The 13101-nt window shown below is 35.0% G+C and overlaps 2 protein-coding genes and 1 pseudogene across 3 annotated transcripts; all 3 read left to right on the plus strand.

The window, feature by feature from the left end:
• The first annotated feature begins 369 nt into the window (after window positions 1–369).
• Window positions 370–3443, plus strand: LOC133693769 (uncharacterized). Of its 2 annotated transcripts, none has more exons than XM_062115075.1 (9): window positions 370–521; window positions 634–760; window positions 1156–1236; window positions 1338–1426; window positions 1527–1601; window positions 1779–1840; window positions 1919–1978; window positions 2327–2512; window positions 3070–3443. In XM_062115075.1, exons 2-9 carry the CDS (start codon window positions 638–640, stop codon window positions 3144–3146), a joined length of 753 nt encoding a protein of 250 aa, XP_061971059.1. In that variant the 5' UTR covers window positions 370–521; window positions 634–637; the 3' UTR covers window positions 3147–3443. The 2 variants fall into 2 exon arrangements, with proteins under 2 accessions (XP_061971059.1, XP_061971060.1); XM_062115076.1 differs by having other exon boundaries at window positions 394–521; window positions 638–760.
• Window positions 3444–5078: 1635 nt separating this feature from the next.
• Window positions 5079–7399, plus strand: LOC133693101 (probable 26S proteasome non-ATPase regulatory subunit 3; annotated as a pseudogene).
• Window positions 7400–9302: 1903 nt separating this feature from the next.
• On the plus strand, window positions 9303–10700 carry LOC133695196 (expansin-A11-like). Its single transcript, XM_062117070.1, has 3 exons — window positions 9303–9555; window positions 9656–9977; window positions 10071–10700. Exons 1-3 carry the CDS (start codon window positions 9411–9413, stop codon window positions 10375–10377), a joined length of 774 nt encoding a protein of 257 aa, XP_061973054.1. The 5' UTR covers window positions 9303–9410; the 3' UTR covers window positions 10378–10700.
• The last annotated feature ends 2401 nt before the right edge of the window (window positions 10701–13101 follow it).

Here is a 13101-nt window from a genome sequence, read left to right on the forward strand (position 1 = left end):
ATCAAAATGATCTGAAATACAAAAAATATTAATTTTAAGTAAAGAAAAAATAAAAAATTATTAAATTTTTTCAAAAACATTTTTGAAACATAAAAACAAGCAGTGTTTTATAAAAGAAAGTTAAAAAAACATATAAAAACTACTTTACAAAAACTATATTTCTAACTCAATTTTTAAATAGATCTTACAGTATAAAATCCAGTTTTTACAATTATCAATTACCTTACTATATTTTTTTACACCGCAAACACAAAAACAAGTATAAAACAAATGCACCCTAAAAATGCATTTAAAACGTGGCAGTCTACAAAATCAATCAAAAGCTTTACAGTGACGAGTCGGGTTTAAAAACCGGTTCAAACCGGAAATAAAAGAGAGTTGGTTAGGGCAGTTTAGAAAGAGTGTTTGTGTATAAAGCACGATAAGCCCCAGCTAGCGGTTTAGGGCGCAAAAGAAGAAACGAAGCCGTAGAAGACGGCTCCTCCTTGTCCGAGCAAACTTATCTCTATTTCCCTTTCAAGGTAACTCTCAGATCCACCTCAACAAACCCTAACTCCCATTTTTCCTTCAAAAACCTAATTATCTTGTTTTTATAATTTTGAACTTGATTTTTTCGTTTTGGCGGCGGTGAAGAAAGATGGATCGGTACCAGAGAGTGGAGAAGCCGAGAGCAGATACACCAATTGACGAGAACGAGATTCGAATTACTAGTCAAGGAAGGATGCGTAGCTATATCTCTTATGCCATGAGTCTGCTTCAAGTACTTCTCTTCTCTTCTCTCGCTCTGTTTTTTGTTTCAGTTTCAATTTCTTGCCTCCTTTTTTTGGCTTTGTATTGAACGCTATTTGGATCTGAACTGTTGTGTTTTGGATAAAATTTGAATTTCTGTAAGTTTATGGTAGCTTTAGTTTTAATTCTGGGCTAAAATTTGAATTTCTGTAAGTTTCTGGTAGCTTTATAATTCTCTTATTCTAAGAATATATATGTGTTATTTTTGTTGTGATGTCTTTTCGTGCCTGTTAATTAATAAGGTCATGTGCGGCTAGGGTTGCTAGCCAGGTGGATTGCTAGGTCATTTTATTCAATAAAAGCGTTGTGCTTATCTTTATTTATTCATTTTTTGTTGTTTTTGCTAATGTTTGTGTTTAATTATAGGAAAAGGGCTCAAATGAAATTGTATTCAAGGCGATGGGAAGAGCCATCAACAAGACCGTGACCATCGTGGAGTTAATTAAGGTTTTTCCAGTAACTGCGGAACTATTAATGGATCGGTCTGTTACTCTAGTCAGTTGTGTCTGATTGTGGGTGGTAATGCTCTGTTTCTTGTTGTGATGCAGAGAAGAATTGTTGGTCTCCATCAAATCACGTTGATTGGATCCACGGACATAACAGATACATGGGAACCTCTTGAGGAAGGCCTCCTTCCGTAAGTAGAGTCTGAAGGAAATTCAGAATATCTGATGTTTTAATTTTCTTGGTTTCCATTACCGTAGCTCTGACCATGAATTTTGTTTTTGTTATTGAAGATTGGAAACCACAAGGCATGTTTCAATGATCACAATAACCCTTTCCATGAAGGAACTGAATACATCTTCTGTTGGGTGAGTTTGTGCGCCTCTGTTGTTTCTCAATTATTAGATTTGTGATTTAAGCATTTTGATTTCTTGTAACTATGTGATAGCAATTGGTTATAATCGCTCGAACCTTTTGTTATAGCAAGTGAGCATATTTGTAAGAAAAGTTATTTCTAATAGCCTACAAATTTCTGCTCTCTTCAGGTATCAGCTCCCATTACTTGCGGAGCAGGTGAAGGCATTCACAGATTTTGAGTATGAAGGAGGTAAGAAATGTTCATTATTGTTATAATTTATTCAGTCGATCCTGTTTGCATCTGCTTAGAGTTATTTTTGTGTTGCAGATGGTTCACCTAGTGGCCGTGGTAGGGGACGGGGTGGTAGAGGAAGGGCAAGGAGTAGAGGTATGTCCTGATGGGTTTTGCCTCCATGCCTTTGCTATTTGCACAATTTCATTGGATATATTTGGTTGTATATATTTATTGCCAGAAATCAGCGAGTGGTTATGTGCTAAATGTTCGTTCGCTTTTTGCTGTATTTGCCTGCCTTTTGTTTTTTTGTGTACTTATTTAATGTACTGTGATGCTTGACGGTGATGATTTGGCCATGTTAGGCTGTTATGGGATGCTTTTTAGTAAAAATAGTAAGGACTTTTTAAGTTTTGATGCATGAGTTGGTGAGATGCAAGGTTCTTATACTGTGGCTGTTGATTCCCAATATTGCATGGCATGACAAGCCATTCTTTTGTGCAGGGAATGGATTTGTGTTTGCTGAGCATGAGGATGGGGGTTGGGATCGCAACCGGGGCTTTCCCAGGGGCAGGGGTCGAGGCAGAGGACGTGGATTCCGTGGCCGTGGAAGGGGAGGGTTTAATGCACCTCATGCTGATACACAACAAGATGGCGATTATAATTATGACGCTCCTCCACAAGGCCGTGGTATTTTTCCTCGACATTTTTTTTCTTGCTGTTCATGATCAATATGACTATCCGTCTGAGTTCATATTTTATCACAAAAAAGAATCCTAGTTTAATGTATTTTTTAGGTGCTTCACCTGGATGTCCTCTAGTTGAGTCTGCATACATTTGCTTACTCTTGACATCTCATTTACTGTGACAACCATGAACTTTCCAACTCTACTTTGAGCAGAAAGGTTCCTTGAAAAACAGTGCACGTTCTTGAAACACAAGGGCAATAAAAGGTTTGGATTGGATAAATAGCTATTAATGTAAATGTGTAATAAAAACATAGCACATAAGAATACATTTCTTAGACTATCAAATCGTCTATGTAATGAAGTCAACTCCCGGTTATATGTAATTTATTGTTTTGCATTTCAACTTAACCCATCTTTTAGATCTGCTTGCATGAGGTTGGTGCTGATGTGTTTTGTGACGGGTTTTCTCAGGAGTCTCACCATGGATTTGTGCCAGCACCAATTCAAAATGCCTTTTTGTCTTTCATGGTGCACTAACTTGTTGCGTATTGATTGTAGGTCGTGGCCGTGGGAGGGGGAATCGTGGGAAGGGCCGAGGATTTAGATCTAATGGGCCGATCCCCGCAGCCGCGTAAGATGCTCATTTTTTGCTCTGATTAGAATCGAGTGCAGATGTTAGTGTTTGTTGCCTTCTTTATCATCTTTTTACCCCTTTTCATTTTGGTTTTTTTATTGTACCCAAGTTGTAGTAGTAGTAGTAGTAGTTTAACTTTAGGACGTTCATGTGTAACCACCATAGATTAATCCTTTTAGTTTGAAACCATTGCGCCTCCTGGGGCTATTATTTTTTTTGTGGTGGCTGTAGTTTGGGGTGCTTGCTCAGTTGTAATCTTCTTAATTTCTACCTAGCAGTGTTCTTTATTTTTTTTCCATCTCTCTTACTCGATGGATTGCTGCATGCTTTATAAATAGATGCTCAAATGCTCGCTCCATGGCTGCGGTTTACATGGGACGTGCATCGACTTTTAAAAGATCGTCGTGCTTTTTAGATTTAACAGAGCAACGGGTCATTTTCCCTCCATAGTACTAGTGAGTTATAATGTTAGTCACATCTCAGAAGCCTCTTCAGCAGCTCATCTTGTGATACTTTTGAAAATGAAGCAGGAAACACTTCTTTTATGACCTGGCAGATAAATTGAGGTTAAAGGCACTGCCATAAAATATGCGATTGGTGAAATATTTAGTTAATCCCTTTAGTTTAAGATAACCAATTTCCAGCCCCTGTATTTTAATAATTGTTGTAAACTTATCCCTGTTGTTTTTTCATGACAATTTAATTGTTTTTCTCTCTCTAAGATATCCTTCACTTCAAATCAAAATTACCATTCTCACCCACCACTTGCAAAATAAAAAACTCAATTAAAAATAATAATTTATAAATTCAAAAAATAATTAAAAATAAATTTTGCTCAAGGGATTAACTTATGATTTTCAAAATGAAAAGATTTAACTCATAATAATAATCAAATTCTTTCCATTTTATATAAATTCAAAATCAAATCATAAAAAAAGCGACTGAATTATAATCTTCTCTTCTAGCATTCTTACAATTTAAAATCATAAATAAAATTACAATAATCATTTCTCATAAGTTTCTCATATTTATTTATCATACCTTTTCTTTCATTATATTTTGGCTATTATCATTACACATACTAGACTAGCTGGATCGAGATCCAATTCAAGTTCTGGATTGTAGGTGAGGAGGTTGATACAGCTCAATCCAAGTTTCAATTTTTTATTTTAAAAAATATTGCTAGTATGAAAATACCATTATTCAATTCACTAATGGGCTTATGGGCCCGTTAAGATAACAATAGAACAAATCTAAAAACGAAAAAGAAAAAAGAAAAAAGAAAAAGAGAGAGAAACTTGGATGAAAAGAAACGTGAAACAGTCGCCAAATCCCAAACATCAATTAAAACGAGCTCCAAACCCTTCCAGAGCTACCTCTCCCCAGCTCCACCACTATGCTGGCTAAGATTTTCAGCCACTACCTTACTCCATTTCTCTTATCAAAGCAGAACCATGAGTTCACCATTTCCTGACAAAAAATTCATTTTCGACACTGAATTTTTTAGCAGCAATGCCTGAAGAAGCTGAGATAGTTAACAATCGTAGCAATGTCCCCGACATTTCTTCTTTTGTCGCAGAATTCCTTTCCAACTTTATCAGTTGGTAACTCTCGAAATCACATCAATTAATCTGATCACAAGCTTCTTCTTTTATGTATTTTGTTGCACATTGCGTTTTTATAAGCTCTGTTCTGCTTTTTATTTTTTCGTGTGCGTGTCTAGGCTCTGAGCTGTTCGACATGTGCATGGCTTGAGGAACAAGCTGACAGATGATTTAATCCTAGAAGTTCTGGATTTTCTTCTTTCGAAGACTTCTGCTGCGAAAGCTCGGCTATCTGCATTCCTTGCTTATCAGGCAAACTTTCAGAATCTGGAAAATGACTCTAATATTTTTGCTTTTAATTATTTAATTACTTAGGGTTTGGATTTTAACTTAATAGACATTGAAATAATGTAATTTTCATACTTAATCTGGGGTCAGGATAAAATCGATAATTTGTTTTTTGGTTATTAAATTATTGTTGTTAATATTGGTTGTAGGAAGACAAGGAAGAAGATTCTGCACATCTTCTCGTCCAATTTGTGGGGGGAAATTTTTGCCAGAGATCTTGTTATTCTATTACTTTCTTGTGCTGATATTTCTGGTAGAACAGAGAAGATATGAAGAGGTTATATTAGCTTTGCATGATGTTTCTCTGGCCATTGCCTCTGTTCCAGTAGTTTAATGTAAATGTGCTGTGTGTTGTATTCTTCTCAGGCTAAAACTTGTTCCATGGATGGCCTTAATCGACTGATGGATATAAACGTAGTAGAGCCTGTAACTATTGGTGCTATAGCATCTAGGTTGTACTTCTATTACTCATATACCCATGAGGTCTCGGGTGATCTTGCTGAAATTCGTCGGTAAGAAAACGTTTATGTTGATGTTTCTTGATTTGTCTATCTCTGAACTTGTAAGAGAAAGATATTGGCATGGTTGGAAACTGTAATTTCGTGTTGAACCAATGCATTCTTGGTAAGATGGAAGAATCAGGTAAGTGCAGGGCTTGCTTTGTTCTCAAATATGATCAGATTGTTTTCCAACTTTAGTGCTGTAATTTTATTTTCAGTGCCCTCTTTGGCTTGCATAATGTTGCCATTTTGAACCATGATGAGCTGGGACAGGTTTGTTACTAGTCGACCTGAAGGTTGTTTGGAAATTCAGTAGCTCATATGTGATACAATGACAATGATGCAGGAAACACTAATCAATATGTTGCTTCGTAATTACCTGCATTACAACCTATATGACCAGGCAGAGAAATTGAGGTCAAAGGCACCAAAATTTCAATCACGCTAAAATCACCAGGTGTGGATTTTGCTTCTGGTATAGATATCTCTTCTTGTGGATCGCTTGTTGAAAAAACTTAAGGAAAAAAAGGTACCTGTTTCTGTTTTAAATGGTCTAGAGTCTAGACCTTAATTTAACAGGGGAAATACATGGCCTAGTCAAAAGAAAAAAAACCGGACAAAACATAAGGAGAAGGAATCAGTTTGTATTTTTTCTGGTGGCACTCAACAACAAGAAGAAACGTTATTCATAAAAAAAAACATGTTGTATATATCTGTTTATCCAATTAATTTCTGAGTTAAAACCTGCTCTTTGTAGCTTTGCCGATACTTGGTTTGTCTTGGAAAGATTCGGACAATTAGACTGGAGTATTCTGATGCAAAAGAAAGATTTGTGTAAGCTGCTCAGATAGCTCCTGTTGCAGCTCGTAGCTTTCGAATTCAATGTAACAAGTGGGCTGTCCTCGTTCGTTTACTGTTGAGAGAAATACCTGAGAGGACAATCTTTACTCAGAGTGGAATGCAGGGGGTTTTGAGGCCATATTTCGAGCTTAGAAATGTGAGTGACTTCCCTTTAAGTGGTTTAGTTGACATGACTGCCCTATAAATGGATAGAAATGAGCATGCATGCTCATTTCTATCCATTTATCTGAACAATAACGACTATCTGATTAAACTGTCAGGCTGTACGAATAGGTGACCTGGAGCTGTTTAGTGATGTCTCAGAAAAGTTTGCTGGCATTTTCTTATCAGACAGAACAAACAATGTGATTGTTTGACTGCGACATGGTTTCATTAGGATAGGACTGCGCAATATCAGCATCTGCTATTCCAGCATCTCACTTGATGATGTTGCTGATAAATTGAGGATGCATTCCACAAACCATGTTGAAGATGTTGAAAACATAGTAGCTAAGGCCATTAGCGATGGAGCAAATGAAGCTAAAATCGATCATGCAAATGGGTGGTTAACATTGAAGGAGACCGGAGACATTTACTCTACAGCCGAGCCACGGGCTGCCTTCAGCTCTAGGATTGCTTTCTGTCTTAACTTGCACAATGAGGCTGACCGGGCCCCACTTTCTATGGAAACCAGCAAGTCAAATACTTATGGAGCACAACTTGCCCTATTAGCAGAGGAAAATGGTAAGTATCTTTAGAACCATGCTTCATTTTTCTCAGTTTCTGCCCTTTGTTGCCCCAGTTTCTATACTCTCTTTATTAAGCAGATAAATTTGTTTCAGTATCATAAGAACAGAACCTGCATTTCCATGATGGAATCAGTATGTTACTTTGATTGGATATGGCAAACAGACTATAGCCTCAGCTAATATGATCAACATCTCTTAACGTTACTCATGTTAATGTTCGGAAATGTTGCGGACCGATCCAAGATTCTTATTTACTGTCTGTAATTTTCTGCATTTATAACTGGAATTAGCTGCATTGGTGGATATTTGTATCACACTGAGAACACTAATATGCTCCATTACTTATCCAAGCTTTGGCAACATAAACAACTGAGTGGAGTCGGTTCCTGCCCAGTCCAGACAAACCTTCTATTACAAGGGTTAGATTTGAACTTGAAATCCCCTCGAAAGAAGTAAGGCACAAGCTCTCAATTTGCCCCTGGAAAGACAAATCGAATGTATGGATATATACTCTACAACTAAGCCTGACCTGTCATATGAATCCACCTTAAAGAACCGAGGATGGTAGATATGTCCAGGAAGACCAAGGTACTTTGGTCATATCTCTGATTTTTAGGGACCACATCCCTTATCTTATTGGGGGATAAAATCATATCTTCGAAATTTCTCGTTTTGTGGAAATTCCATAAGCTAGAATGCTGCTTCAACCTTGTAATAACTAAAACTACCTGTGACTTTTGATCCTGTTAAAACAATAGATCTCGGAATATATTAATAATTATCCAAGTACTGTTTCATCATATCAAGAATTTAGAACTAAGGACAGAAACGAATAACGAAGAGACTACAAAAAATTTATACTCGTAAATGAATATATTTATTCAGAAAACAAGAATCTCCTCCGTTCAAATAGCCAATCTCATGTGGATGATGTGATTCCAATCATTTTTGCCATAAAACAATGAAACTCCTAGCAAGTCTATGTTTTGTTTCTGACTTTTATTATCAAATCAGATCAACTACCTGTAAATGTGCTTGTTGATTGGCTCAACTTGGTGCAGTTCATACTTGTATATGATTTCAATTATTTTCCCTTGTTTTTTTTCCCCTCCCATTCCCACCAACCTACTCATTGCCAATCAAGCTCGTGGATTAGACTGTCAAATCATGGTTTTGCTTTGACTGTGTAAACATGGCATAGGCAAGTTCAATGGAATGGCAGATGGGCATATGCCGTGTTGTTAAACTTGGGGATCAACTCAAGACCTAGTACGAAATAGGTTTCAAGAAAATTAGGTAGAGTTGACCTTGTTAAATTTAAATAACCTGATGAGTTAACTTTCAATCCAATCAAACCCAATTTGATTTTAATTTTATTGATGTTGGTCAAACCTCAAGGAAAATATTGATTGTAGAGAATATTATTTATTATTTTTATTTAAATCATTTGGTAAAAAAATTCATATGTTGAGAATCCCATATATAAACTTAATGATGGGATTTTTTAGAAAACATTCCGAGGAGAATCTATCAAGGTCAACATTATTCAATAAGGGTAAAGGGATCACAAAACTCTCTGCAGCTGCTCTCGAGTTTCTTCACAACAGGCCCTTCCTGCTTACAATAACCTAAGCCAAAGCGAAATAATAGTATAATTTCTAGGCCCTCCATGGACATGGGTGCATTACTTTTTATCAATAAAATCCAATAAACAGTAAAAAACAAAACCAAGATGGTTTTGCAGAACCCTAAATCTTGTATCAACATATCTTAACAGGAGATACATTTATCAACCCATCACCTTCCATGTGCACAGGACACATGATACATGTCATTGCATCGTATGGGCCAGAGCATCGCCATGTGAGGCAATATGATATGATCTTACAAAAATAAATATGTTGTCACATAAAACCACTGAAGATGTGATTCTATGTCTTCAAATACCAACAACTTACCTATTAAAAGAAACCCATAAAACAACAATTTGGCTAGTGGTTTCGAATGCTTCACGGCTCTTCTGCTGGGTGAGTGCATGTGGACATGCAATGAGAGAGTACGAGAACGTGGGAATAATTGAATGAGGTTCAGAGTTCTGCAGTCTTTCAGAGGTCACATGTGAGGTTGTTGCATGAAGCAAGTCTGCCTCTGGTCCCTTATTTATAGAGGCAGTTCTTCGACTTGGAAATGCCAATAAATATAAATACACTAGCTACCAGCCTACCACCAATCCTCACTCTCTATTCTCTTGTCACTGTTTCAGTAATATTCATATTTTCAAGAGATGGGGAAATTTCTTTTGACATTTGCAATTATCTTGCTTCAGTTCTGCTCTTATTTGGCTATCAATGTTAATGCGTTTGCTCCATCTGGGTGGAGGAAAGGTCATGCTACATTTTATGGAGGCAGTGACGCCTCAGGAACTATGGGTATGTAATGTAACTACACTCCTTGCATCTTTTCTTGTCTTCATTTTTTGGAAACATCACAGCTAATAGCGTTTCATTTCTTTCAAAATCTGGGCCACAGGAGGGGCTTGTGGATATGGAAACTTGTATTCTACTGGTTATGGGACCAGGACCGCTGCTTTAAGCACTGCTTTATTCAATGATGGAGCTTCATGTGGGGAATGTTACAGAATTATGTGTGATTTTCAAACAGACCCCAGATGGTGTATTAAAGGCAAGTCTGTGACCATTACTGCAACAAATTTCTGCCCCCCTAATTATGCCCTTCCAAACAACAATGGAGGCTGGTGCAACCCTCCTCTCCAGCACTTTGATATGGCTCAGCCAGCTTGGGAAAAGATTGGTATTTATAGAGGAGGAATCGTGCCTGTTTTGTTTCAAAGGTATAGTACTAATCACATGCACTGACCATTCTTTGTCACAAGTTCTTTCTTTTTTCGTAATCTAATATTGTATCATATGGGATAATGATGCAGGGTTCCTTGCAAAAAGCATGGAGGAGTCAGATTCACCATTAATGGAAGAAACTACTTCGAGCTTGTCTTGATTAGCAATGTGGCTGGAGCTGGATCCATTCAATCTGTGTCCATTAAAGGCTCAAAAACAGGCTGGATGGCAATGTCAAGAAATTGGGGAGCTAACTGGCAATCTAATGCTTATCTCAATGGCCAGTCTCTGTCCTTCAAAATCATAAATACTGATGGACAGACCCGATTCTTCACGGACATTGTTCCAGCAAATTGGGGATTTGGCCAGACTTTCTCTAGTTCAGTACAGTTCTAAATTAATTATCAGCAGCCTTAGAGTTCAGGGTCTAAATTGGCCGAGGCGTGCTTATAATTTTACTAGAGCAGCCCGCCACAATGATTTTTCTGATGATGGCTGGGACAATAAGGTTCTGGCTCTGGATTATGATTTGAAGAGGGAGGGTGAAGAAAAGGAACCCATGGACTCAAGGCTAGCTGCTACTGAGCTGTCGTGCTTCAGTGATCACGGATTTGCAGAGGAGTTGTATTTTTGTATTTAGTATATAGTTATTGCAACTTAATATGAAGCGCAATCAATTTGCAGCTTAATAATATAAATAATATTTTTGTTTTGGTTAACTTGAGCTTGTAAAACTATATTTGTCAAGACCCGAGATCATAAGATTGATCTAAAAAAAATAATATCTTTTTAATAAACACCTGGTTGAATTAATCAAGTTTTATCAAAATAATATCTTTTTAATTCAATTTAAAACCTAACTCAAGTTATGCTTTAAATGTTTTTTCAAAGAAATCTGTCAGAGCTAGTGTAATTACTATTTTCATAGAGCATTTTTTTCTTTCCAATTCCTATAATAACATGAATCTATGATATAGTTACGTCGATTCACCAATAGTTTGATCACACTTTTTTGAACGTGTGCTTGGCATGCTTGAAACTAAGACAAATTGAAAAGCATTGCACCAATGTTCATCCCAAACTGATACGGCGGAAATTAAAGATAATAATAAATAAAGAACACAATTTTTTTATAGGCAAAAAAGACTGTGAATATGAAATTTAAATTCACAATTTTTTTTAAATAATAATAATGAAGTCTCAATCTTTAGAAGATTTACAAAGTTTTAAACATTACATAAACCCCACCTCAACCATAAAATAAAAAATTTAAAATGTAAAATCATAAAGGAAAGAAAAATTCAGGATAAGCAGGAAATTCACAAGTAACAAGAAAAGTCATAAAAATTATCAAAACTAGGATCCTTAGACGAGATTTTTAATATTTAAAAAAATAATTTTTGAAAACGACTTTCAAAAATTACTATAAAGACTTGAGCGCGATTTAATAGTCGAATCAAAATTATGATATTTTTGAGCTATTATTCTTATTTGGTGTGATCAGATTTTCTTTTGAGCCTAAACATATTAATTGGTTGTCAGAACTTTTAAAATATAATTATGACTTTACTATCACAAATAAAATAATTTCATGATTTGATCGTGAAGACTAGGTTAAATCCAAGGGAAATTTTGTTTAATCTTCCTACAAGATATTAGAATAAAAAAAGACATTGGTGATTTGGATAAAAAATTAAAGAAACACAATTATGAAAATAAAAATGATAAATCGATATGTCAATAATTTAATTCAAGGGTCTAGACATTCATTCCTATAAACTTGTTAATCATCGAAGTAAAACAAATATCATTTCAATTCAAGCAAATAAATTCGACATCCCTTAAAATTAAAGGGAATTGAGGAGATATGAGCAAATTAATTAAACAAAGCTTTCCAATCAATTTCTTATCATTAAACGAATTTAATATTGAAAAGCAATTTTCACTCACTTGGCAATAGCCTTAGGAGCAAAGTCTGTAAAATTTATTCTAAGCAATTGTTAAAAAGCTTTAGCAAATTAACTTAACTTATTCCTCCCTAATAAATTAAAATGATAGTTGCACCAATTAAGTTAATTCATTTGCCTTTTATTTTAGTCTCTAATAACAATTACGGATTAAAAGAAACTAGAAAACATATATACCATCTCAAAACAATTCAATAAGCATGAACAAAAATCAATGACATAATTCTGAAATAAGAATAAATAAGTACTTGAATATTAAAGAATTACAATATTAACGTTACTTCTCATAACTTGATAGTGGAGATGATCTCTATTCCCCTTGAACCAAAATTAAGAATTAGTTGCTCATGATCTTTAAAAATTTCAACAGCAAAGATGATTTGTCTCCTAAATTCCTATTGACCAAGAAAGTCCTACTCCTTTATGTTTTTCTCCTCTTTTTTTTTTTTAATAGGCAACCTTTATGATAAGTTATTAAAGCTAAATATTGCGAAGTTACATAATTTAGAGAAAATTCATGTGATCCTATCGGATTTCTTCTTAAGATAAGACTTCTAAATTGTTAGTTTCCCATCAAATCATGAGATAAAATCCATCACCCAGCTTGCATCAGAATTTTCATCTTGAAAACAATTGTTTCTAACCTCAAACTCTTATAAAAGTTGTATTCCTAATTGTGTAGATGAATTCAAGTTTTTGATTTTTTTAATTTTGATATCTAAAACTTAAGATATGCTTGTTTAAATATTTAGTATGAAAGCAGAGACTCCTACTTGTATTAGGATTCTGACTTAATTTTACAGGTCTGAATAGAAGTCCAAATAAAATCAGATTTCTACTTATAATACTTTCTTGAAAAACTTGATATGAGTATTGCAACTTAAATTATACCCACATTCACATTCTGGAACTCTAACTTGGTGAAATACCGTAAGATTTGAAATATAAAATATAAAATTTCTTATTTTTTAGCAATTAATTCATAAAGTTGTTTAGATATACCAAATTCATAAAATACCTTCTAATCAGCTCAAATAAACTCAATATATATTAAAAAGCATGATGTAAAAGAAATAAATAAATAAATAAATATATATATATATATATATATATATATATATATATTGCACTTATTATATGTTCATTTAAAATA

Source organism: Populus nigra, chromosome 5, assembly GCF_951802175.1.
Source record: "Populus nigra chromosome 5, ddPopNigr1.1, whole genome shotgun sequence".
Classification (NCBI taxonomy): Eukaryota; Viridiplantae; Streptophyta; class Magnoliopsida; order Malpighiales; family Salicaceae; genus Populus; species Populus nigra.